The sequence below is a fragment of the Protopterus annectens genome, chromosome 10.part0 (assembly GCF_019279795.1).
Source record: "Protopterus annectens isolate FY-2018-M chromosome 10.part0, PAN1.0, whole genome shotgun sequence".
In the NCBI taxonomy this organism is placed as follows: Eukaryota; Metazoa; Chordata; order Ceratodontiformes; family Protopteridae; genus Protopterus; species Protopterus annectens.
Window position 1 is genome coordinate 120,789,393 of NC_056744.1, and position 25,554 is coordinate 120,814,946.

The 25,554-nt window shown below is 37.5% G+C and overlaps 1 protein-coding gene across 2 annotated transcripts in view; it reads right to left on the reverse strand.

The window, feature by feature from the left end:
- PITPNC1 (phosphatidylinositol transfer protein cytoplasmic 1) overlaps nucleotides 1-25,554 on the reverse strand; it is a 2,469,295-nt gene that overhangs the window by 1,555,022 nt on the left and 888,719 nt on the right. For both annotated transcript variants that reach the window (XM_044085091.1, XM_044085092.1), the window contains exon 2: nucleotides 7,910-8,058. In XM_044085091.1, the coding sequence (XP_043941026.1) occupies nucleotides 7,910-8,058 (149 nt within the window). The remainder of the gene's footprint in view (nucleotides 1-7,909; nucleotides 8,059-25,554) is intronic.

The window sequence follows — 25,554 nt, forward strand, 5'->3', positions numbered from 1 at the left end:
CACCACTTGCTCTGCCTTAGGCAGCACTCCTAGCTGATACATTATATCTCTTGATAGTTATTATTATTTTCAGATTCATACATCATCTCCATCTTTTGCCTTCTCAGCTGAGTGATAAATACTACTTTGCCAGCATTCAAAAATAAGTCTTTGACACAATTTACATCTTCCTAGAAATAAAACAAGAATTAATTTCTCTCTTTACTGAAGAGATTGCCCAGGCCAGCATTTCACTAAAACATGTTTCAGTAACATATTTCTAAGTCAGAGTTAGTGCATCCTTGGAATTCTTTTACTTTTTCTCCTGTCATAGATACCTGCATAGGTTCATAAATTAGTACTAAGCTAACTACCCTTGCTAGCCATTTTAAGCTTAGCCAATTATCCCTTGTGAGGCTCAAACCCTACACCTTGTGTTTGTAAGGCAAACACTTCAACCATTAGGCCACCCTGCAGAACTGTTGAAACAATCCCTAGTTCCTCTCTTTACAGTTCTTCTATATATACTCTTTTTAATATATCTGCTCTGAATACGTCCCCGCCTGGTTTGCATTTCACGTTTAGATCATACAACTGCAAATTAACACCCTCTGCAATCCTGAAAGTACCTTTTTTGAAATAACTAATTTTTAATAAATGCATAAAGATTTGCAAGTGTAATTATTAAATATTAAAGTTATCCAAGTGTTCGTTCTATAATTATGGATGTTGCTAGAGCACTATAACCATGACTGGCTATAAGTTTGTAACAAAAGTGGCATACCTATTTCCTCCCTAATAAAGTACATATAGTACTAAAAGGGGACATATTCCTGTCCATGGGAACAGCCATCAGCACACAAAAATAATAATTAAAATAAATTTTACAACAGGTGGACGCTGAGACAGGAAAGCTTACGCTCAACTACAGAAACACAAAAATGCCATTACAGCCACACATTAAGAATGGTGAGGGCATTATTAGTGACAGCATTTTTTTTAAAAAAGTCGGATTTTCACACCAAGTAATTTATTCTATATGAAAATAGGACTTGTTTTTATGTTTTTATTTTTTTATTTAACATTTGTTTACCAGGAAAGTCCAACTTGGAACAAAGCCAATTTTCAGTGGAGGACCGGGGAAAAATGGTCCAGACGCATGCCTTTGTGATTTGGAAGGAAACCGGAGCAGCCAGAGGACATGCAGACTCCACACAGAATGCACCCCAGCCAAGAATCAAACTGGAGAACCTCTTGCTGTGAGGAACAACTACAAAGTAAGTAGTTACTTTATTAAAATATTGTTGATTCTTTCATCAAAAATTGCACATTATATTTCATCAGAATACTAACATGCTGTTTAAGACAAAACTAAATACTAATCCAACAAAATTGCATGACAAAACAGCTTAATTGAAAAAAAAAATACTGATTATAAGACAATTCAAACAAAAGTAAGTAAAATGCAAAACAGTTAAAACAATAATCATGGCTTAGATTCAGAAAGCCTTAATGCAGCCATTTTCACTCCTACAGTAAACCTTTCTGATTCTTAGATCACCCTATCACTGAGGTTTTCTTCTAGTGAGGTCCTTAGCACAGAGGGTGGTGCTGCAAGCATAGGTGCATGCCAATACAGCGATTGGGGGGAGCAATTAATGCTAATTAGCCATGTGCTCTCCCCCAGAAATGCCAGCATCTCCCAATTTATATTGCCAAGTGATTCAGAGAGTCACTTTGCCACATAAAATTTCACTGCTGGAGGGAAAAAATGAACAGTATCAAAAGGCAGCAGTCAACCCAACAATTTACTCCTATGGAAACATTCTTGGTGGAGATAAGATCAGTGAAGACAAGGGTAAGGGGGTGTTAGTGTGTGCATGTGTGTGGCCATGTTTGTGCATGACTATAGGGGCATGACTGAAGCTGTGTGTATGGGTGTTTGCTTGGGTATTTTTGCACAATGGGGGTTAGGGAGAGTGGCTGAATGTGTGAGTGCTTCTGTGACTCTGTTCAATTATGGCAGTGCTTGCTTGTTGATGGGTGGATATGTGCAGGTGCCTGTGCCAATGGGATGCATGGGGCCTCTAGGGAGAACAGTTCCACTGTCAGGCAACTAACGTGGGCAGTGATCCTTCTACTGGATCCTAAGGCATGTTATTGGTCTGAGTTTCAAAACACTCTTTATAATAAATCAAATATTGAGATCTGGTTGATGACTAGCCTGTAAGTTAATATGCCACATTAACTCCCATTTCAGTACCATATCCAAGTCACGCTCACAGTAATCAACTATATTTTTCTCCAGGACAGCAAATATATACTTCTTTAAATCACTGCATATGACAGTATGCTTGCAAAGTACAATAATAATAATATATTTTTTGTATGAAAAGCATAAACAAGCTCATAAACTCTCTGTAACAGTTTACTAGTGATTTTGTCACTGTAGAAGCTGTCAACAGGAATATAATGCCATATTTACTACATAGTCTGCACTGTAGTCATATTTATCCATGGAACTGATTATTAAATTACTAAAATGCAAAGTATTTGAAGTGGTGCAGTACTGGCATTGTTTACAAAGCCCTCAGGGAAAGGTGCCTAATGATCTACTCTGATCCTTGGCTTTATTACAATTTTACTTAACTTTATATTACTCATTTAACTTAGCCAAAACATCAGCATGGCCTGGGAATACCTTCCAGCTATTTCATATAACCAGTTAAATGCAACTACAAAGAATAACTTCTTTCTAAAAATTATTCTCTTAACTTGACCAACCTCATCTCAAAGTTTCTGTCTGTAGAAGTCAGTTTATATAAGGTCATCAATTGATTTTAATGACTTTCTTTTTACCAGAATCAGAAAGACTACTTCTAGTGCTTCACTCCTGGATAAGTCCTTACCCTGACTTTGCCTATACCTTCCTACATCACACATTTTTTAGTCACACTCACTCATGTCCTTTTCTCTGCCCTCTCCCCCATCCCCTTATCAGCTTCTACCTAACTCTCCTTGTTAGCGCCAACTGTCACAACTTCTAATATCTCTTGGAAAACATACTGCATGTTGTCTGTCTAAATAATTTTTAGCTACTATACACTTTTCTAAATTTTGTATGCTCATATGTTTCTGTAACATATTGTTTTAAATACCCATATGTTATGTCTAACTTGTAACTACTATGGAGGTTTTCTTCCCGGGCCTCTGCCGAAAAGGGGCATCTATTTGCACAGTTGGACTATCCTGGTAACAAATGCAATGAATAAATAAAATAATGTATTTATCTATAAAGGTGCTTCTTCTGTAAATATTAGACTCAAAAGTCTTGGTGTGCAAATCAAACAAAATTTCATATATAGAAATGCCAGTCCCCTTCAGTAAAAAAAAATAAATAAAAAATAATAAATTAGTTCCAGAGTTTAACTGGCTAACACATAGAGTTAATTAGTCTTTACTGTCCTTCCACAAAAAGAAATATATCATGAATAAAACATTTGTAAAAGACAGCATGCTTGAAAGGTCAATGACTTAGACCACTCCCATTGATTTAGCTGAACACTGGCAAAGATGGTGGTCACTGGAGCACCATAAATACTCTTTGCAATTACTGACAAAACGTACTATTACACTGGAGTACACTGGGTCAAGCAATGTACACCACGTCTTATTTTCAATATTACTAAAGGATGTTGTTTCAGATAAAAATGCCACACCATGTTCACTTCATCTCTTTATGGGATGACAGTATAAAGAGACACCTCATCAAGAGTAACCATAAAATGTCTCTTACATAGCTATCAAATCAACGAGGTTTCTGAAAATAAAAAAAAAAGAATCTTTAAAATATGCAAGGGTGGAATCTGTCATTTATTAAATTTCAAATTCAAATATACAGATAAGGGCTATGAAGATATTATGTGCCTATGCACTGGGCTGATGGAATCTTTATGGATTTTATATACGCTAAAAAAGCAGACATACCTGGGGATGTTTGACATCTAAAATTTAAGTCAATATATGTGATTTGTGTTATTATGAGGCATATCTAACAGCTCAAGACTGATCTGTTGAAATGCCAGTTTAATGTCCTTCCAGCTAACCACTCTATATCTGACTGTGTCTTCTAAAAAAAATTTACATTTTCTCCATGTAATCATTACTGCCCATCAAAACTAAGCCATACACCTGAAGGTTACTTTGTGGACTATTCCTAGAGAAAGGGCTGAGTACTGCCCTATTGTATGCCTTCAGTATATGCCCTGGGTACTTTGTGCACAGTGCTGTCCTATTCTATACCCTCAGTAAACCTCCGCAGGGTACCTTGCACAGTATTCCTACAAAGCACGTAGAGTACTGCCCTGCTGTTTATGCTCAGTACCTAAGAAAACTTATGCACTTTTCTGAAAGACAGTGCTTACTGCTGTCCTACATAAACTTGGAATACTTTGTGCGCTATTTCTACAGAGAGTGTGCAGTGCTGCCCTGTTGGACACCCTCAGTATAGCATGCTGTGCACAATTCTTCCAGACGGTATATGTGTGAGGGTGTGTGGCTCTGTTGTATGCCCTTATCATGCAGGTATAACCACACCTTCACTGCTTTTGCAGGTTCACTACATCAGTGCAGCCTTACCTTCCGTATACAAAGATTACGTGTTACCCTAAGGTATTTGTTACTAAGGAGTAACAAAAGATTACGTGTTAGGTATTTGTTACTAAGGAGTAACAAAAGATTACGTGTTACCCTAAGGTATTTGTTACTAAGGAGTAACAAAAGATTACGTGTTACCCTAAGGTATTTGTTACTAAGAAGTAACATCCTGCACTCCTGCATTTTGTTCCTTTTGTTAGCACTTGCACAGTGTGTGAAAGAGCAAGTGATATCCAAATTGCACTCTCTTCTTAACCCTGACATAAGGCAGTTGTATCTAAAGTACCCCTGTTACCAATTACTACTGGGGCCCTTTCACTGCATGTGCACACAGCTTATACTGCTGTGCATCATTAATCTAACAATACCCCTCCCAAGACACCTCATGAGCCCTTTACAAGCAGGGTTTCACAGCCTGCTGAAACCCTCCCTGAACAACTCCTATTCTTCTGACAAATGAACACCCATAGCTTGTACGGCCAAGTACCCGCTACTTGAGTGACCTGGTCTAAGTGTCACTGTTCCTTGAACGCCACAGTGCTGCTCTGTTAGGTGTCCTTCCTAACCCCCTGTAATCCTCATCCACTAAGCATTGTATAATTGCACTGAAGTGCTTGATGCACAGCTTTAATAACTGGTATACTGAAGTCTGCTCAATGCATCCATTCATTTCACAGTGTGCTGCAATCTGTATGCATGACAGATGTGCAGTTCTGCTTCTCAATCATATGTCAAGTCAAGCAGCACAGACAACACTCCTCCCATCTTGCACATGGTACACAGTATGGAGAGCAGCTCCAAATCTTGCTGTGAGTTCACCAGAGGAAGAAATAAATAAATACAGATGCAGTACACATCTGAAGAATCATCTCCTAATAAACAAGTGACAGTACCTTTAAGGCAGTTCCCATGGCATTAAGGAAAAGGAAATGGCCTTTGCCAAAATTTGCTAGAACATTTGAACTAGTATGTTATAGTGTACTGCAGCCTACAGGCCTATCTCTGAAATGTTCCTTTTTGAGATTTCAGTTTTCACATTGCCCAAGCACCACTGAAATATCACCTTCTAGGAAGACTGAATACTGAAGACCACATCCAACAGGATCATCAAAATTATGGTTATTTGTCATGTAAAATGGAAACAAGTAGAAAAATGTCATGATATTTTTGAGTGCAAAACACTTCCTCTGTGACGCTCTGTCATTCACAATGCAACAAAAATGCCAGAGAGAAAAAAAACATGCCCCCACCACCACCTTTGCCACATCAAAACAGAATTTCCACACCATGATTGTTGAAACACTGGGCATTTTTCTATATTTGGTCTGTAAACCGGTTAGCATTCGGTCATCAAGTCATATGATGCTAGGCTTGACAGTGTCTCTGTTTCTTGTGCCAATATTTAAAAAAAAATTGAAAAATGTTTTTAATGAAAAAATAATTGGCTAAGCTCTGGTTTCCAATGAACAAGATAAAACAGTTAAAAACATAAAATGGCAAGCAAAATGAAATGCCCTTATTTTTTGAGCACAGGAACAAACCTGTGACACTACAGTCTCTATTTTCTAAGAACAACTAAAAATGTGGAAAAGTAAACAAGCTATCAATAAACTTATGTGTCACAGGTAATACAAGTAGTGAGTAACTCACAAAATAAATACTATAAAAGGCTCTAAAAATGTCAAATGTTGTGTGAGGTCATTTTAGTATGGTGTGTTTTGTTCCTCAGTAAGGGCATAAACCTGATGCATGCAGATAACGATAACTGGCCATGCAGCTTTTTGGTACCCCAGAAAACCCAGGTTTGACCAAGTGAATCGAGCACTAAAAGTCCAGGCCGGGGAATGTAGCAATGACTGGCCACTGCAGGCTTACCTACCCTAGGAAAACATAAGCAGCACCATCCACTGCAATAATGGCAACTAGCAGAAGACAGGTATGGCAGTGAGGCAGCATGAAGGGCCAGGGTGTGTTCACTTAACAAGCAGCAGGTACTGCAGCTAGGACCAGGATGGCATATGTATGGAAGAAGTCCATGTGATTCTTACAGGACCAAAAGCGCTTCATTAAAACACTTTGTGGATTTTATCTCTTGAGAGTTGGTCTGTTGCTTCTGTATGTTTGTTTTAGTCAGTTGTACAGTTCGTAGTTTGTTCGGTTTTATATGTATGGAAGTACACACATGAAGGGCCCACTACAGGGATCACTTACGCTTATTGGGCCTACCATGAATATATTAGGAGTTAGGGCACAACATAAACCTTATAGCTATCTTAGTGATGGTATCCTGTGACTGCCTCTCACCAAAAGGGAAGATCAGGGCTAATGGCTGGCAGGTGCAAGAGAGAAAAAAAGATCAAGGAAAATAAAACATGGATGAAAGTGTACAGAGAGCACACATTTGAGCTCTAGGAATCCACAAATAACATAAAACAGCTTGCAGTACAACTCATGCTACTGTCAATTATCAAGAAGGGACAGAACAACATATCCTGACAAATTCTTTATAGATCCCATTTAATACTTTTATCATTCTTAACAGCCTTTCTGTAGCTTTCAACTCCCGGAGGTACAAGCCTCTCCTACTTCCTTAAGCATTGCCTGGCAGAAAGTGAATGAAGTGCTGGAAACAGAAGACTGTAATACATTACAATCTTATTCAAGGACACAGTCAAGAAAACAAAGTTTTTCAAGTATAGATATCCTATGTAAATAGTTGGCTTTGTAATGTTTGTTTTTGGAATTGTTTCTCCACTTTAAGCTTTGACTATGTAAATATTTCTTTGATATACATACTGTATATTTGTTTATGTTTTTGAAAATCAATAAAAATGTATTCAGTAAAATAGTAAAGAAAAAAATTAAGAAAACAGTACAATTTCCAGGATAAAATATCAGATTATTAAAAAAAATATTTTTTGTCTACTCTTAAGCCTACTAACACCCATGCCTTGTTCCAGACTACACATACACCTCTGTCTGCCTGCCATCTGTGTTCTAGAAAAACTACTCTAATTTGTTACCTAGTAAAATAACTGTCTGCTATAATCTACATTTTAAAAATATTGGAGTACCTCTCACATCTGACAAACCAGTGCAGCTTATTTAAAGATTCTCATTTATTGTTTTTATTATAGCATAAGTCTGTTTGTTCACCGTCAGAGAGTACTTTGTTTTAGTTAGGTAAAAATTATACTTAAAAGTGTTTAATAACATCTGTTCAACAATAAGAGAACATGCAGTGAAAAACAAGTAAGAAATAGATTGCATTGACCTGTTGAGGTATACACGCTTCTCTGTGAACTGGCCTTGTCCATAAGTGGGATCTTCGTAGGGTTCATTCTGTACAACTTCCACACCTTCTCCTCGATCACTTTGTTCATGGCTGTGTTTGCTGATCATATACAGCTGTCCTATTCTATACTGCAAATTAAACAAAGCAAAAACACATTTAGATTTTTCAAAATATTTTTTTTTTCATCTGCTCAGCCCCCTACCTCCAATCAGCTTTGTTCAGAATGGTTCCACCCAGCAGAATCATCCTATTACTTCAGGCATTTTAATTACGTCTTGGAACCTCATTTCTTATGAGACAATGGGAAAATGGGACGAGTGTAAACATATCAAGAACCCCCTATAAAATCAAACATCAAACTTTGATGATAAAAGATGGAACTCTGGAGTTAGTGCACAGTTTTAGGTATCATTTTTCACCCAGCACAATAGCAAGGCAGTCTGGTGGTAATGACCCTCACAAAAAAAAAAAAAAAAAAAAACAGTGGCCTAAAATGCACAAACACACTAAGTTCTGTTCTGTTCCACCTTATCACAAGAACTGATAACCTGTATTCTTCACTCTGGTACCTGCTGACAGGTAAAGGATTACATACATATTCATAACATTTATAAAACCTCATGTCAACACTTCAACTTTTTTTTAGATTTTTCTTTCAGGAACAAATTTTCTGAGATCCAAACTCCACTCTCACTGCTTAAACGCAAATAAAATAAAGCTGCAGCCCAAAGCTCAAAATGAAAGGAAGGTCTTTTATTTCACTGAATTCACACTTTTAGTTGAAACAGATGGACACACAGTTGACTAAGCACTTTCGCCTAGCATTACAGCTAAATGGCATCTTCAAAGTCAAATGCCATAGTGCAAGGCACCCTGTTTAAAATGTAGGTGATAACATAATTATGATATAAATTCCTTGATTGCCAGTGTTAACCTTCTGTTTTCCAGTTAAAAGTAGTGAAAAGTTTTCACATAACATCATATTTAAAATACAAAATACAAAACAGACACTACATAGAAACTATTTAGAATCAGCACCTCCATAATTATTTCCTAAAGTATTGTTCTGTTGTTTATACACAATTCAATTTAGCTAATATAACAGTATGATAAACAGCACAAGTTGTTTGTCATGGTAAAACTGTTTTTGCAAAGCCTATATCTGGGTAGCTCTTCTTTTTAAAATGCTAATAATGGACAGGCTATCATTTATACATGTTTTTTCTTTAGCATTTAATCTCAGCTGTCATTCTGTTTCTTTTATCAGAAGCTGTAAGTCACTATCACCCCCTCTATGTTTTTTCACCACTTTATCAATTATAAACAATATATAAACTTAAGTTGGTGCATTCTCTACTGTGCATATAAAGTCACTACTTATTTTACATTTCCTAATGTCCCTAGTATGCTCTAAAATTCTTTCATGTAGCGTTCTCATGGTTTTCCCTACGCAGAATGCTGGACATGGAATGCACGTTGCAATGTATACCACACTTCTACTTTTGCCGTTACATCTTCCTGGACACTGCACACTTTTGCTGTGTGTCACTATTTCTATGTAGGGTCCGTCATTAAATCTACATGTACTACAAAAGCCACATTTACTAATTTTTGACACAGAGGTCTCAATGTGTGGGTCTTTCACACTTTTTAATATTTCCTTAATATTTCTTCCCCTACTAAATACCACCCTGGGGGATGATCCCAACTTTTCTTTTAATGCTTGATCAAAGACAGTATTCCACGCATTGTTTATTGTCTTTGCTAACTTGTGGGCATCTTGATGGTAAGGAATAATCATGACATTTTTAGGTTCCCCACAATCTTTAGCTGTTCTACTGTTTATATCTCCCTTCTAAATAGGGAGAAACCTGGAATTTCTGTTTCTCATAACTGCTCTCTTAACTGATAATAGTAACTGCAGTGGATAACCTCTTTCCTTGAACATTCCTACAAGTATATGCATTTCTTCTTTAAACTTGTCTTCACTGCTTACTAATCTGGACAGTCTGACCATTTGGCCTTTAACTGCACTGCATGTAAGGCAGCAATGAAAAGTATATTAGAAAAGAAGTGTACGCAGTCCTAAACACTGATTTAATACTTTACAGTCCAATGACCAAGAATGCAGCCATACCACTGTTATTTATTTTACCTGATATATTTAAAAAAGAGTTTGCCTTTCATTCTTTCATTTGTATAATGATCGTGGACTCACAAGATTATTACATTATAAATGAAAACTCCCTCACTTACCTTCCCACTGGCAAGCCAGTCATATTCAAGTCTAATTCCTAGTTTCTTTTATTTTTCTTTGCATTTATAAACACTTCCATCATGAAATAAACCAGTTCCACATTCCATTCTCTCTGTCCCCGTTTTAAGGAAACATTTCTTTGTCACTTTTCTATTCCTGGCCGAAGATAGCTTACCCTCCTTCCTATCCTCTGTTTTTTTTTCTTCATCCTTTTTAAGCCTCTCACCCCCTGTTGTGTTGGGTATACTTTTACTTACCGAATTTACACTTCTTCGAATTGTACATCGCCGACTTAACTTCAGCAAAACAGCATTAAACGAAAACATGGGCTACTGAACTTCTTTCCCTGGGAAACGAACCACTTGGCCACCAAGGTGAACTTTGCCCTTTTCCCTAGTGTAGTGCGATCTTGGAGTTGGCATATTTAGTTAGGGGGGTGTGAGGATGAAGCCCCCCTACCACTTGGGTGGGTTTAGTTTCTTTCCATTGAGTATTTTTTTTTCGCTGGTGGCCAAGTGGTTCATTTCCCAGGGAAAGAAGTTTGGTACTCCGTGCTTTCAGTTTAATGCTGTTTCGCTTGAAGTGGCGTCGGTGATGTACAACTCAAAGAAGTGTATAAGTAAAAGTAGACCCATTGTGTTCCACCAGCCCCCAGTTCCTTTCGCAACAACACTAGGGTGGCCAAGTCCCTAATTTCTGGCAGGCTACTTACTTTAGGCTCCCCTTTGTGGGTGATTTACCCAGAACACCATAGATACCACTACTTATCATGGGAAGGTACATTTTCAGAGATAACTTTGAAATTGCATGAACTTTACTGTTTAGGCCTAAACTGTGAATTGCCTAAATACCAAAGCACATAGCAGTGGGAGTGTTTGGTATGATGTGTTTTAGACTCCATATGACTTGATTTTTAAATGATTTTGCTAGAATATTTAAATATACCCTGCTTATAACATCATGTAATGAAATGTGTGGTGTTAGTGTTGGTATAGTGATCTCTAGTACATTATAATCTAATGAAACAAATATTAATAAATTATTTCACTGACACTAAGTATTTGAAAGTGGGATTTCTAAAACAAGACTACTCTGAAAAATTAAAATTTCTGACTATCACAAGACTGAGTAAGTTCTTTTGGATAGGAAATGTGGTGATCATTATCATGTATGTGTCTGTGACTATGCGTGCACGTGTGTGTGTGGTGTGTGTGTGTGTGTGTGTGTGTGTGTGTGTGTGTGTGTGTGTGTGTGTGTGTGTGTGTGTGTGTGTGTGTGTGTGTGTGTTTGTGTGTGCCTGCATGCATGTACAGACAGATAGATTGAAGGGGTTTGCTGTGTGATGAGTATTCAGTAAAAAAAAAAAAGCCACGCACGGGTTTGGCTTGCACTGTATAGTGTTCTTAACCCTCTCCACTCTAATTCTTAATTTTTTATACATTTTCCTCCTTGAATTCATAAATCATCAAGGTCCCCATTGGATTCTCTCACTGAAGAATTAATGTCCCCTCCTCTAACTGGACTTTAGCATCACACATCACCTCACAAAAGGGTTTTCCTCCTTATAGGAGGGAATACCTTCTCAATGTTCTAAAATTATTGCCTAAGCTGAGGGCAACAGTCAATCTTTGATGAGCCATGATTAGTGGAATGCTTGAATTTTCAGCTTAATTAACCAAACCCCACCCGTGTTGGCTGGTGTGGTTGGCCCACCATGCTCTCTCATCAATGTAGGTGCATGGGCATGTCGGAAAACAGTACAACTGAAAATTAGCTAATGCCAAGCACTTGTTTCCTTACACTGCAGGCCATGCACCTCTTTCACCACTAGGTGTCAGCAGGATATGCCTTTGGAAGAGTGAGGCAGCAGAGACTAATGACACCAGTCCAACCTTACAGTCTCGGACGACATTTGGGGGCTAATTGATCCTGGGTCATCTGGGTCACAGTCAAGGATTTTTCCCTCTAAAGTTTGAAGCTGAACCTCCACCCTGTTTCTAAAACCTAAATAATAACTCTGAAGTTACCTGCACTCATACCTCTCAACCTCTTAGTGCAAAAAATCTGGACAAAGCCTAAAATAATTGGGGGACAAAGGCCCAAACACAGGGAAATATTTTTTAATATTGCTCTTATAAACTTAGAAAGTTGCTAAAATTACACGATTTGTGTTAACATGTATTTTCTGAAAGATATGACGTTTGAAATTTAAATGTATTCCGTTACTTAGTGGCTTCATCAGTAATTTTCCAGAAAACCACAAGTTTTATGAGGAACAAAATATAAGACAAAAATCTGGACATTCTGTGAAAATCTGGAGAGTTGAGAGGTATGCCTGCATTTCAAGAGAAATGTTACATGTATCTGGGGAGAGTAATGCATAAAGTAATCCCAAAAACACATATTTTATTCTGTAATCTCAGAAAGCCAGGACTTTCAAAATACCCCTGCTTTCAGCAATTTTGATTTTGAACACTGGTTCTTATAAAATGCCTATATTTACATATTATAATGTTCCCAGTACTGCCACTAAACAAACTCATATTTTCGGAAAGAAGATGAACAGTTTCACTTTTATATGAAGCAATGTTGCTAACAGCTTGCCAAACTATTGCTGCAAAGTACTGAAATGCACATAAGTAATCAGCATTCCTTTTTGTAGTATTCAAAATGGGGATTTCACATTCACTACATACTTCCATTTATTGGGTAGGTTTTATAAGAAAAGTAAACTGACAGTTTAATGTAAAGTTACTGAGATGTGACAGCAATATCACCCTATGTTGCAATTTATGGAAACAGGCTCAGAAATTCAGCAGTTGTCAATACACTTATACCAGATGTTTGTTAAGTAAGTGCCTTCACATAATTGTCTCAATGAAACTCTAATCAACAAATAATTACTTTTTTTCTTTCTAGTAGTTAACAGGGAAGCTTCACTCAGCTTTATATAATCAATGATTCATCTGGCACTAGCATTTTTGTAAAGATTGCTATGGTATTGTTCATTCTAGCAAATACTACTACTATAATTTAGGATTCAAGCTGTCTGGCATCCAAAAGAATGAAAACAACTAAAAATAATTTTTTCATGCAACCCACTAACGACAAAAACACAAATAAATGCTCACAAAATCTCAGACTCGACTATACAATATGATGCAAACATACACACTTTTTGCAGGGGATACTCCTCCTGCACTCCCAATATCCCTTTTATATACTAACACTGGTTAGGTAACCAAGGGGAAGTGTTTAACTGCAAACCTATAGCGAACTCCTGCATGTGCAGTTCCTCTCTACTCAGTATGACTTAAGAGTTATTTCACTGACAGACTCGCTCAGCAAAACCATCAGTCTCCATAAAATACTCCCTGGCACTGACTTTGATGAAACAGGTGTTGGTGAAGCTGCATGATCTTGTAATTTATTTTAAAGTCACATTCCAAAAGCAGGGCATTTGCTGCTTTTCTGCCATAGTGACTGAGCTCACAACTTATGTAACATTCCCCACTGACCTATAGTCTACTCTGCAGAAGGCATAGAACCATTTTAGATTTCGGGTTTGTCACATATAATTTTTACCAATATATAATCTTGGGTAGTAAAGTGCATGTGCTTGGCCAAGGTACAGTACTTACTTTCCCTTCAGTATAGTAGAATCTTAGTTGTTTTAGATATTTCTTAGTATGTAAAGAAATTCATACACAGTGCAATAGGTTTCAGCAACATTTAAAGGAATTTTGAGGATTTCTTTCTTTTTCTTTTGCATCTAAAATGTCAAGTCATGTACCCACCAATTTCATATTCTTCCCAAGTAGTAATAACCATAATCAGTGCAATCATATACACATCATAAGAAATGTGAAGCAAACTCAGGACTGCCTTCTATATAAACAGCTATACACAAAGCAGAACATTTTCCCACTACTAGCTTATCCGTTCCACGGTGACACATCTTCTGTTAAGCTCCTGAAATGTAGAAGTTTATAACCATTAATAAAATAATTTTTAAGGAAATGAATCAGGGCTTTAACAGACTTTGTTTTTCTGGTACTCATACTGTTTTTGTTGAAGGAACATTCAGTAACTGTTGCCACGGCGATAAGACTGGCACACTATCTACTACGTAGGGCTTAGCAGGTTGTAAGTCAGAGAAGAATGAAATGCTAATGTCAGGCTCTCCATCACAAAAGTGAGGAAGGTGTCAGTATGTGAAAGGTTAGCTGAATTAAAGATGCTGTTATCAACAGTATGACACACCAGTCAGACTTGCAGGTCAGGATTTATATTGTGACCCTACAAGGTACCATGGTGATAAGGACAAAGTACACACAGTTTTACATTAGTCTACACTGGCACAGTAAGAAATGATATCTGCTTTTCACTAAAATAGGTAAATGGAGGGGGGGAAGGGTTAGGTAGGCAAAATAACAATTGTGTTGCTTGACTTTTTGACACTTCAATATTATCAGAGATGAGCTGCAAGAAAATGGCTTACAGAGGGATGCATCATTGTAATGTAACTGCACTGACTAAGAGGCTTTTTAATCCTCATTTTATTACCACAAAGGATACCCTATGTGAAATAGAAAGGTTTTTTTTTTTCACAAAACCACATTCTTGTTGCTTCTCATACAAGAATAGCTGTACATTGCTAATGCTAATGAATTCCAAAAGAAGTATGAAAAGAAAAGCAGAGAATGACAACATCCTGTCTATAACAGCAGACTGCTCAGTATAATGCAGTCTCAGTGGCTCAACAGGTAGTCAGAAAATCACAAGACTGTTGGTTTCTATTCTCATGCCCTCTGCTTGGATTCATTTTTTTGTCTTCTGGTTTAACAGGAGTGCTGCTCTTCTGAGTGTGCCTCCCTCTGGATGAGACATTAAACCGAGGTCTCTTTCCTTGAGTTGGAAGCAGCTTGCTTTCATCCCATGTGTTACAGAAAAAGTCTTGTTAAAGCGCAATGTATACAAGTTGCCCGTATGACCTCTACTAGATTTTTATTAATGAAAGAAGTGAAAGTTTTAAAAAAAATGTTTCTTCAGAGAGGTTACCCTGTAGATATAATAGAGGCTATTATACAAGAAGTGATTCAGCATTGGAATGGGAAATATAGACCCTTCAGGTTAGGACATAGAAACATTTACATTTCAACGTTCCTTTGTTACCGACTCTAGGTTTCATAGAGCCCTTGCAGTCCAGTACAATGATGCTGCTAGAGATACTAAAACTGTAATTGTAAACACTGGGTTATTATGAGGGCTAATGCATAAGTTTAACACTATGGGACTAAGACCCAATTTTGTATATAAACTGCATGTATCTTCAAGGTCTTAACCAAACCCCCTGAGATGATGTGAGGTACTGCTAGCTATGCCAGGAGAAGTAAGGCAGTGGATGTGTAACATATGCCAGCATAGCTAGCTGGAGTTTCTCAAAGAATTATATGTAATTTGTATATCAAACTGATTTGTATATGTGCTTGTGTTGAAAATTTATTTGTAAAGATGCTTGTGTTAAAAATGTACCAAAAGTGGGTCCTGCTGAACAGAAAAGAAAACCTGTATGTCAGACTGTATTGTAACTGTTGAAATGAATATATTGTAACAAAGAATACTGGAAGATAACTTTGAAAAAAATAGTCTGAAATTAAATTACCTGGTTTAGGCCATAAATATTGTATCTTACAGTTCTGACTGCAGTTGGAGACAAAATGTCTGTGAAAACCAGGACTAGGCATCCTATATACTGTCCTTAGAAGTGAACTAATTGCTACCCTGGAAGAGCAGAAGTTTTTTAAATGTTTTTATAGCTTCCAGATGCTATAATACAACTTAGCAAAGCTCTGTGTGTGTGTGTATTATGACATATATGTGCTAGATTCTGGTTCAGTTTCTACCAAAGAGGGTAGTGTGGGAACCAAAGTCAGATGACCAGATGTATGCGTGGTCCATGTTGGCTACCGAAATTAAAAACAATGCAAATGGCTAAATACCAAACGGTAAACATCAAACACTGTGAAGGGTAGATACTGCCTGCTCAACTTGGTCGACTTCTTTGAGTCAGTCACTAGCTGGATGAAGGAAAGGTGGTTCATACAGCCTACCTTGACCTGGCTAAGGCATTTTATACCATTCCCCATTCAGGAATCATAGAAAAACTCACTAAGCTAGGCATCAACCCCTGTATCACTAGGTGGGTTGCAAACTGGCTCACAGATAGAACCCACAGTGTGAAAGTAGTGGACTCCAAGTTAGACTGCCAACCAGTCATGAGTGGAATCCCAGCGGGTTCGGTCCTGGGTCCTCTCCTGTTTTGTATCTACTTCTCTGAAGTCCAGGCCAACAAAAAGTGTCTCTCGCTGACAACGTTAGCAGATGATTGCAAAGGAGCTATTATTAACCCCCTAAGTGATGTTGACATCCTACAGAAAGGCCTCACTGCAACCAATGACTGGTGTCAGAATCATGGCCTTAAGCTCAATGCCAAAAAAAGTGTCATCATCCCCCTTTGGGAAAAACCCAGTTTCTATGAATTACCATGCTGATGGTAGTCCACTGAACACAGAAGGTGTTATAAGAGATCTGGGAACACAGTTTGACAGCAGTCTCTCTTTTGACCACTACATTGCCACTGTGGTCAGAAACTCCTTCTATGTGGCACATCTCATTACTAAGGGTTTTGCATTCAGGATGAAAGAGGTCATTGTCTCCCTCTACTCTTCCCTCATTAGGCCAATCATCGAGTACAATGCACAATTTAGCATGTACCTCACTAGACACTTGCAACAACTGGAGAGGCCGCAAAAATATCTCACAAAGAGGATCCTAGGCCTTAAACACTTGTCCTGTATGGACAGACTCAAAAACCTCCAACTATTCTCTGTCTCATATCGCCTACTTAGAGGCAATCTCTGCTTGACAAACAAAGCCATGTCTGATCCAGCTCTGTTAGAAATGCTACATCTAAAGAAATCCCAATCCCTCTGCACCACACGCTCAAGTGACCTCAAACTCATTACCACAATCAACAGAACGTGCTGGAGAGACAGGTTCATAACCCAGAGACTGCCCTTGCCATGGAATAAACTTCCCATACATGTCAAACAGAGCACCTTACTGGCCCTCTTCAAGAGAAATCTTGATGAGTGGATGGGAAATAGAAAATTCACCCCAGGGATCACTCCAGTGGCTCTGCTCGACAGAGGCACTGAGAACTAAGGTCGGGTGGCATGATGTCAGGGTAATCCTATGGGCTAGGTTTGTAATGGCTCCAGGGCCATTAGCCTGGTATAGACCTATGAACCTATGAATGAACACAGTTGAACAACAACTTCTTCAAAAATAAATTCATCAAATGGCCATGGTTGGCCAACAACCATGAAGCAACACAATGCATAAGGTAAGTAATTGGAAACATTTAACATCTGACATATGGTGAAGCCCCTTGGTTGGTTGTATTCGTTGTGTTGGCCAACTATGGCCATTTGATGAATTTATTTTTGTAGAAGTTGTTCTTCGGTAATGTTCATATTTTATATTTATCATTTGGTATTTAGCCATTCATGTTTTTTAATTTTGGTAGTTGAACATAGACCCATGTATGCGATGTAATTCTGTAATCCAGCAGTGAAATGATGCTTTAATACTTGATGAACCAGAAGATGCTCGCAGGTATGGCAGGTGCAAATGGCCAAAAAAAACAGCCCTGCAATTCAAAAAAGCAGCCAGCGCCAAAGTGTATTAAGCACACATATACTTTATTAACTTAAAGTGGCTCCACCAACATTATACCGGTTTCGGCAACCTGACTTCTTCAGTGATAAAGACATGTAAGCAGACACTAGACATATTTATACAAAATAATTAATTAAATAAATCCTTCTTCCTGTTACATCATATCCTTTAGGGACAAAAATGAATACCACTGAATTATAATTGATTGTTAAGACCAAGAAAGAAAAGACCCCCTAACTTAATTATCCACCTCTTCTCTTTTTTATTCAAAATAGAATGCCAGACAAGTTTATTGCTTCTATCCCCCTCGATTTTATCAATGATCATAAAATAAAATTTGGCAGAATTATGGGAGGTACAATGTCTGTATAAGGCATTGGTTAATCACTTGTTCTGTATATCGCTGAAGTGTTCAGGCATGCGAATACGTAAGGGATGGGAAGTTTGACTAATATAGAATGCTGAATAGGTGCAAGTGGTCAAATATATCACCCAGTCAGTTCCACAACTAACAAAGAATCTTATATCATAGACTTGGCCAGCATTTTTACTAGAAACTTGTTTAGACACATTTTAAACATGATAGAACCAGGGTCTCTCTGTTTATCAATTGATGATTGCTGGGAATAAATTGTTCAGTTCATTTCCATGTGGCTACTGTACTTTTTGTAAGTTCATGTACAAATCTAAACAATTTTCTAATAAAAACATCATCCAAGTCTATGATCTATGATTCTTTGCTAATTTGACTGGGTGATATTTGGCCGCTTGCACCTGCTCAGCATTCTATATTGGTCAAACGTCCCATCCCTTACGTATTTGCATATATATATATATATATATATATATATATATATATATATACATATATATATACATAAACACACACACACATACATCAATAAAAAGAACATTAATAATTCACTTTATAAACATTCTTTAAACTACATGGAGTTTTATGAGTTCAAGTTTGGCAAACTTGAAAAGTTGCCTGTTAACCTTAGAGGAGGTGCATGGAAGACAAGGTTGGAATATGAAAAGTTGCTATGGCAACTCAGATTGAATGCCTGCATCCACCCTGGATTAAATGAACATGTGTTTATATATTGACATGTGTTCATATATTGCCAGTATTAACAATGTGATCAGATAAATTATAATCTGATTTAAATGTATTTATTATTTTTCACATTATTTATTTATATAACCCGATATTTATGAAATTACTTGCGTTGATTTTACACAAATTTAGATAATATATTCCTATTAAATTTCAGAATGTTTTACATAAGTATCAATATACATAGAATTTGATTTAGTTATATTATCTACAAGACTACTTCCTGCAAAAAAATATGAGTTTGTTATAACAAGATTTTAGAAAAACAGTAAATTTTGGCTGTGGTTTGAAAACTTTTCTTATATAATCTATCTATTAGAATGTGCTTTTGTGTTACAATGTCCATTTTCAAGAATATGCTTGTTTAAATAGTTAATTCCATGTTAATGAAATTTGATGATGTGAAATAGTTTATCTGTGCCTTTTAAGACTAGTGAAATCATTGTTTACATCATAATGGGTATACAACGAAGTGACAAATCCATTTTAGTTTGTCTTGAAGAAGTCTCCTTATAATCTTGAAGGACGAAAGCTCTAAACGTTGTTGTATTTTAAATTTATTAAATTGTGTTAGTATTTTTCTCAAGTTTCTTTGTCCTTCTTCCAACTGAGCACATTGATGTTTAAGGTTATTTCATTTTTTATACACACAGTGCCAGTCTGTTTGTTGGCTATAGTTGTAAAAGATCCCATAGCACTTATCAAAAAGGGCTATGGGATCTTTACCAGGTGCCCTGGTGACCTCTCTCCATCAGGAATGCCACTTCAGGTCTCCCCTGAAAAAAGAGGCTACTAGCCTAGTGGGACTAAACTGGTTAGCACAATATAGATATAAAGTTATTTTACTGGAAAACATGTAACTGATAAAAACAAATGTTCAGTCTGGGATAAGCTAATACCACTGTGGGTATTTTCAACTTCTCTGCCCCTTGACATGACATTGTGAATACTACAAACACAGATCAAAGTGTCTTGTTATAAAGAGATACCATGAGTGCTGTGGGTACTTTAACCACAAGTCAAAAAACACAATCCAGGTTATGAGAACTACATTTTATCTGTTCACATACTCAGTGAGACAGTTCTTACAGTGCATGCCAGCGAGAAAAGTTAAACAGCATATCTCTGGTTCACAAACTGACACCTGATTACCATGTGCACAGAATAAACACTTAGTGTAGGCCACTGTTATTAAAGGCAGCCAGAAAGGATACACTGACTTCTGGTGTGAGCCATGGGAGAAGTGAGTTTCCTTTAAAATGGTACTCCAGCAAGAGAAACAAAAAGCACAAACTTGCTGAGAGGTACCTTAGCTGCTATGCTAGCAGGTGATAAAGAAAAATACTGTGGTCCTTCTCATATACTCTGTGCTGTTTTATCAGACAGCACTTCAAAGTATGAGGGTCTAGATCCTATTCTATTCTTAGGTTCAGAAAATCATGCACAATGTCATCTCCAAAGTTAAACAGAGTGGAAGCTCAAATAACTGGATAAGACAATGTATTGGTACCACCTCCAGGGACAAACGTGGGTGGTTGGTATCAGGAAATGAGGATACCTTTATACTTGTGAGGAACAGAAACAAGTAAAGAAACTCTACTGACTATTAACAATTCCATTTGAGATGACTGTTGTGTCTGCTTGTCTACTATCATGCAAATGACACATACCACTGTAGTATATATACTAAATATGGTTCAACAATGAAGATTCACACCAAATAAGTATGATTGGGGTCTATGGGGGATGCTGATATGTTACGAAATGCAGTCACTGAATGTGCTTCATTTCAATGTAAAATTGGACTTTTCCCCACTGCTGTTCGACCTCAGAATTAGTATATGTAAGTTGGAGGAGTGGGATCCCCCTCCCATTAATTGCCAAAAGTGTGGGTTTTTTTTTTTTTGGTGATTGATTTTCAAATAAATGACATTTAGTGAATATGCATTCAACCTAGCAACATGAATGTATCTATGGTATATGCACAAGGGTACTGCACGAACAGTTATGGTTTTACGGGTACACAAATAAAAAAAACACAGACAAGCACACATTAAAGTATACAGTTTATTATTAAATGAACAGCAATATAATACAATACTTTTACTTAAATCTTGAAACATCCCTGAAAGCACCCTGAAGTTAACCATCCTAAAATTATCCATCCAGAAATATGTTCTACATACAGAACTGATAGGAATCTTTTCTTTTGACTATCAATTATTATTCCCAACTACAAGAGCAGAACTATGTAAGGGTCAATGAAGGAATAGATAAATAATCTATTTTATGGATCATTCCTGAGCTTTCAATTCCTGGATTTCTTTTTCCAAATCATGCTCAGCCAACAGTCATTTCACAAACTGAATGAAGCACAAAGAGCCAATGTTGTTCTAGGGCCTCCTAGAGTTACATATAACAAATCTTCCCTTACTCTGCAACCTTAGATGGTTACGCACAACCATCAGATATCAGCTCTTGAAAGTTCTTGTTGTTTATTAAGACAGCTCTAACTTTAGAAGAGATGCTGGGGCCAAATATTTTCTGAAAATGAGAAGCTGTGAGGGATCTTACAAAAAGAGTCACTTTGTTACATTATAGTAACAGCCACATAACAGCAATCATTCATGAAAACTGAAATTCCAGAATATGTGATCAACAGCAAATGCCTTGCCCATCAGCAAAGACAGGCTTAATAGTGCCCCATAGCAATATTGTTTTTTAGGTACTGGAGAAGAAATATGGTTGGGGCCTTTTGCAAAAATTTCAGGTTATTTTCTGAAGAAGTATTTATTGGATGGAAGTGCTCAACATTACATATTTTTTGCTTTGAAGTTCCAGGTACAGTGTGTAGTTTTTTTTTTTTTCATTGGTTTTGAATTAAGCTTCTATGTGTTGGCTCCTAGTAACACAGCATTTTTTGCCAACTTCTTGTAAGTCACCATCACATACCCTTCTATACAAAATAATGAGAAACCACAGTCAGATACACTTTGAGTATGCTGTATGTAGCCCTGGAAAAAACAGTAGGTAATCATACTGTACAATAATATCAGTGGGGAAGCAATGAGAATATAATTATTGGCACCATGCCAAATAATATATTTTTTCTGTTTAAATGTGCTGCCCACATTAGAAAGGTATTTAGTTTAAGAATGTATCTTTCACATGGTGCTGAAAGGTACAAAATCTCAGAGTGCAGCCCTTCTGGAATAAGACTGTGGTCTGCAAGGGCTGAAGAGGCAACTGCTGGACCTACATCTTGGTGTGTGGTCAGCATGTACACATGTTTAGACAGCTGTCATGAGGAGATAACATTAGTGCAGAGTGGTTAGGACCATGTGCACTACACCATGTATGTCTCATTATAAAAGTATCCTGGTCATGAAAAAGGATGGAAAAAAAGTAAAATATGATCTCTCCAAATCACTGCAAAGATCTAACTTCCCATTGGAGTTATGGTCTCTGTGAGACTATGGGGCAAGTAGATCCAAAAGGGGTTCATTCCACTGGGGCAACAAATGATTCACAGCCACGAACATGACACCTTTCACCATCAACTGACAAACTCTGCGTAATGACTGCACAGAAGTGCACTGTGACACACACACACACACACACACACACACACACACACACACACACACACACACACACACACACACACCACAGGCTCCTTACAGTCTGGAAATGGTGAAGTACCAGGACTGATCAATATGTTGCTTAACTGGTTATAACATGAGAAGGGTGGTGTCCATGTGGATATGAACAAATTGTTACATGATATAAGAAGCACAACATGGCTCATATCCCTTATTTATCAGCAATCTTTTCAGAGGTTTCCTCCCTGAAGAAACGTAGCAATACATGTGTCAAAAAATAAGCAAATACAAGAATGGGGTATTTGTGATTTTCATGCACCCCTAACTAACAAGTGTTCCATTAAAACACAATGGGGCAATTCCTAAAAATGCTGATCAATTTGGTAGATGGAAAGGAAGAGAGAATAAAGACCACACTAATGCCTGCAGTTTTTTTTTACACAGTATGGTAAGAGAGTGACAACTCATTGTGAAGCAGTTTCAGCAGCTTTTACTGGAATAGCTATAATACAGTAAGACCAGTCTAGAAATAATAATTATAAAAGGAACACACAAATGTCATACTTAAAGCATACAGGTTTTATAAAATGCAAAATGTAAATGTGATTTAGGTGAGCTTAAACCTATATGCACATCAATGGGTTCTTCTTATTAACATTTTCATAGCTATTATTAATAATATTTTCCTAGCATCATAAAAGTTGAGTAAATCTTTTTCCAGCTAAATAATGACTACCATGATGTCCACTGTAACAGAGCTGTGTGTAAACTTTGAGTTTACGAAGACAGTATGGTACCTTTACTCTGCAGTCAGACCTCACAAAGCTGGATATAGAGCAGAAACAGTAAATGAATGAGAAATAGTTTAACATATATAACAGGCACAGATAATGCTGGCATACCTACTTGTATTTGTATATGTTGCTGCCTTGGCAATGCAGAGATGTGTGTGTTCTGGATCTTAGTGAGATATGTAATGTCACAGATGCATTTGTATAAAACTCACTTCCATGACCACGTAGTGTGGCACACCAATCAGTATTAAGCCTGATGCCCACCTGTATACTGCTGGTGGTATTCTTCTTCTCCAGCCTACAAATGCCAAAACATTCCAGTAGAAGTATTTACTGCCTTAATTGATTAACACTTCTTAAGATGTGGCAAGTCACACCCCTAGCAGCTAATACACATTGGTAACCATTTGAAAATGTCGGGACCCATAGGAGTGAGTCCAAAAATGCGGAGACTGAATGGCTGAAAGATCAGAGTTGTATATACTGTGTCCAAGATGCCATTTTTCAGAATATTTCCTTTTCTCTAAGGCAAGGCAATCTCAGAGATGGTATATACAAGTTCAGGGGATGCAAGGGCGCTTCCCCCCTACAAAAAGAAGTTTTAAGAACAGCAATTTCCAGGATTCAATCTTCTCCTGTGTTTTAGGTCTTTTTTCCAGCTTTTTTGGCACTCAGCATTTTGAGTGCTGACATTTCAACAGGGAACCTTACATATCCTTACATTTTACTGAATTTTCTAAAAAAAAAAATTTAAAAATATAAGGCAAACAATTTACGACTGGTGTGGTTTGACCACAAAAGCCTATGGTCAGCATCAGTAGTTCAGACCTCTGTACCAGCAACCTCTGTGCCAGGTCTGTAGTGCCATGTGCTGGGGGCTGAAATCTGTAGAGGACAAGAGCATGGTACGTGTGACAGCAAACCTCTTCCAGTACCCCTTAGCAGAGAGGATGATAGAAACAGACATTTGCAGTTATGCCCTTTGTTACCTAAACAAACTTTAGCCAACTTGTGAAGGAATCTAGGCTTGGGACAAAGCTGTATTCTAGGATGGTGCAGGCTCTGGATAATTTAGAGAAGCCTTGATGAGTGAAATGGCTAATTGGTGCTCCATAGATGCTGGGACTTTAATAGGCACTGCTTGCTACAGTGCTGACATCACAATTGGTTTAGTTGCTAGAGTTACCTTTGAAGAGGGCTTCATCACTGAGGTAATATCATAGGAAGCTTAGTCACCATAGCTGACATCAGTGAGGAGTTTGTTGCTGATGCCAGCACCAAGGAATATTTCATCACCAGAACCTGTTTCTTAACTATGACCTGTAATATTTTTACCTGCTGGTCATGGGGTTTAGAATGACTGGACATTGATGAGCTGGCTTCTGAGTCCAAAGGGTCTGTGGGGGGGTTTGCCTCTTATCAGTAAGACTCTATTTCTCACTGAAGGCAATTAATTGTCGCCAGCATTTGCTATGTATTGTCCTGTTAAATTCTTTATAAATGGAGCAGTAAAGCATGATGTGCGTCCATCTGAGACAGCAGCCACACTGATTGTGCCCCCTTCTGGGCCTTTTGATGTACCTGCAGACACAATACTCTAATTGCAGCTTTGATGTAGTGACTAAGGGTGGCCAGGCTATGGGCTTACATGCTGATGGAGGACAGAGGGTGGTGAAGTCCTACGATTACACAATGGAGAAAAGCAGGAAAAGAGATGATGGTTACCAAAACCCTATAGATTACAGTCCAGGTGCTATCCAAATCCTGACTTGTACATCACAGATCAAGCTTCACTAAAAAGTATCATAAAATGTGACAAAACAACAATAAACATGCTGAAAGTAACCTGAAATATCATCTTCTATGACCAATCAGCAGTACCTTAACGAAGAACCAAAGAGAAGAGAGATGACAAACAGGAAGAAAAGCAAGGAGGGAGATGACAGCCTGAAAAGCTCTGGTTCCTACCCGCAGAATATAGCTATATCTGTAACTGAAGAGGGAGTACATCTAAGAGTCTTGCTACTGACTAATTGGTATTTACAGTCTCTTGTTAAATAAGTGCTATATATCTAATTCTCTTATTCCTTTTAATGTACTGTACAGCA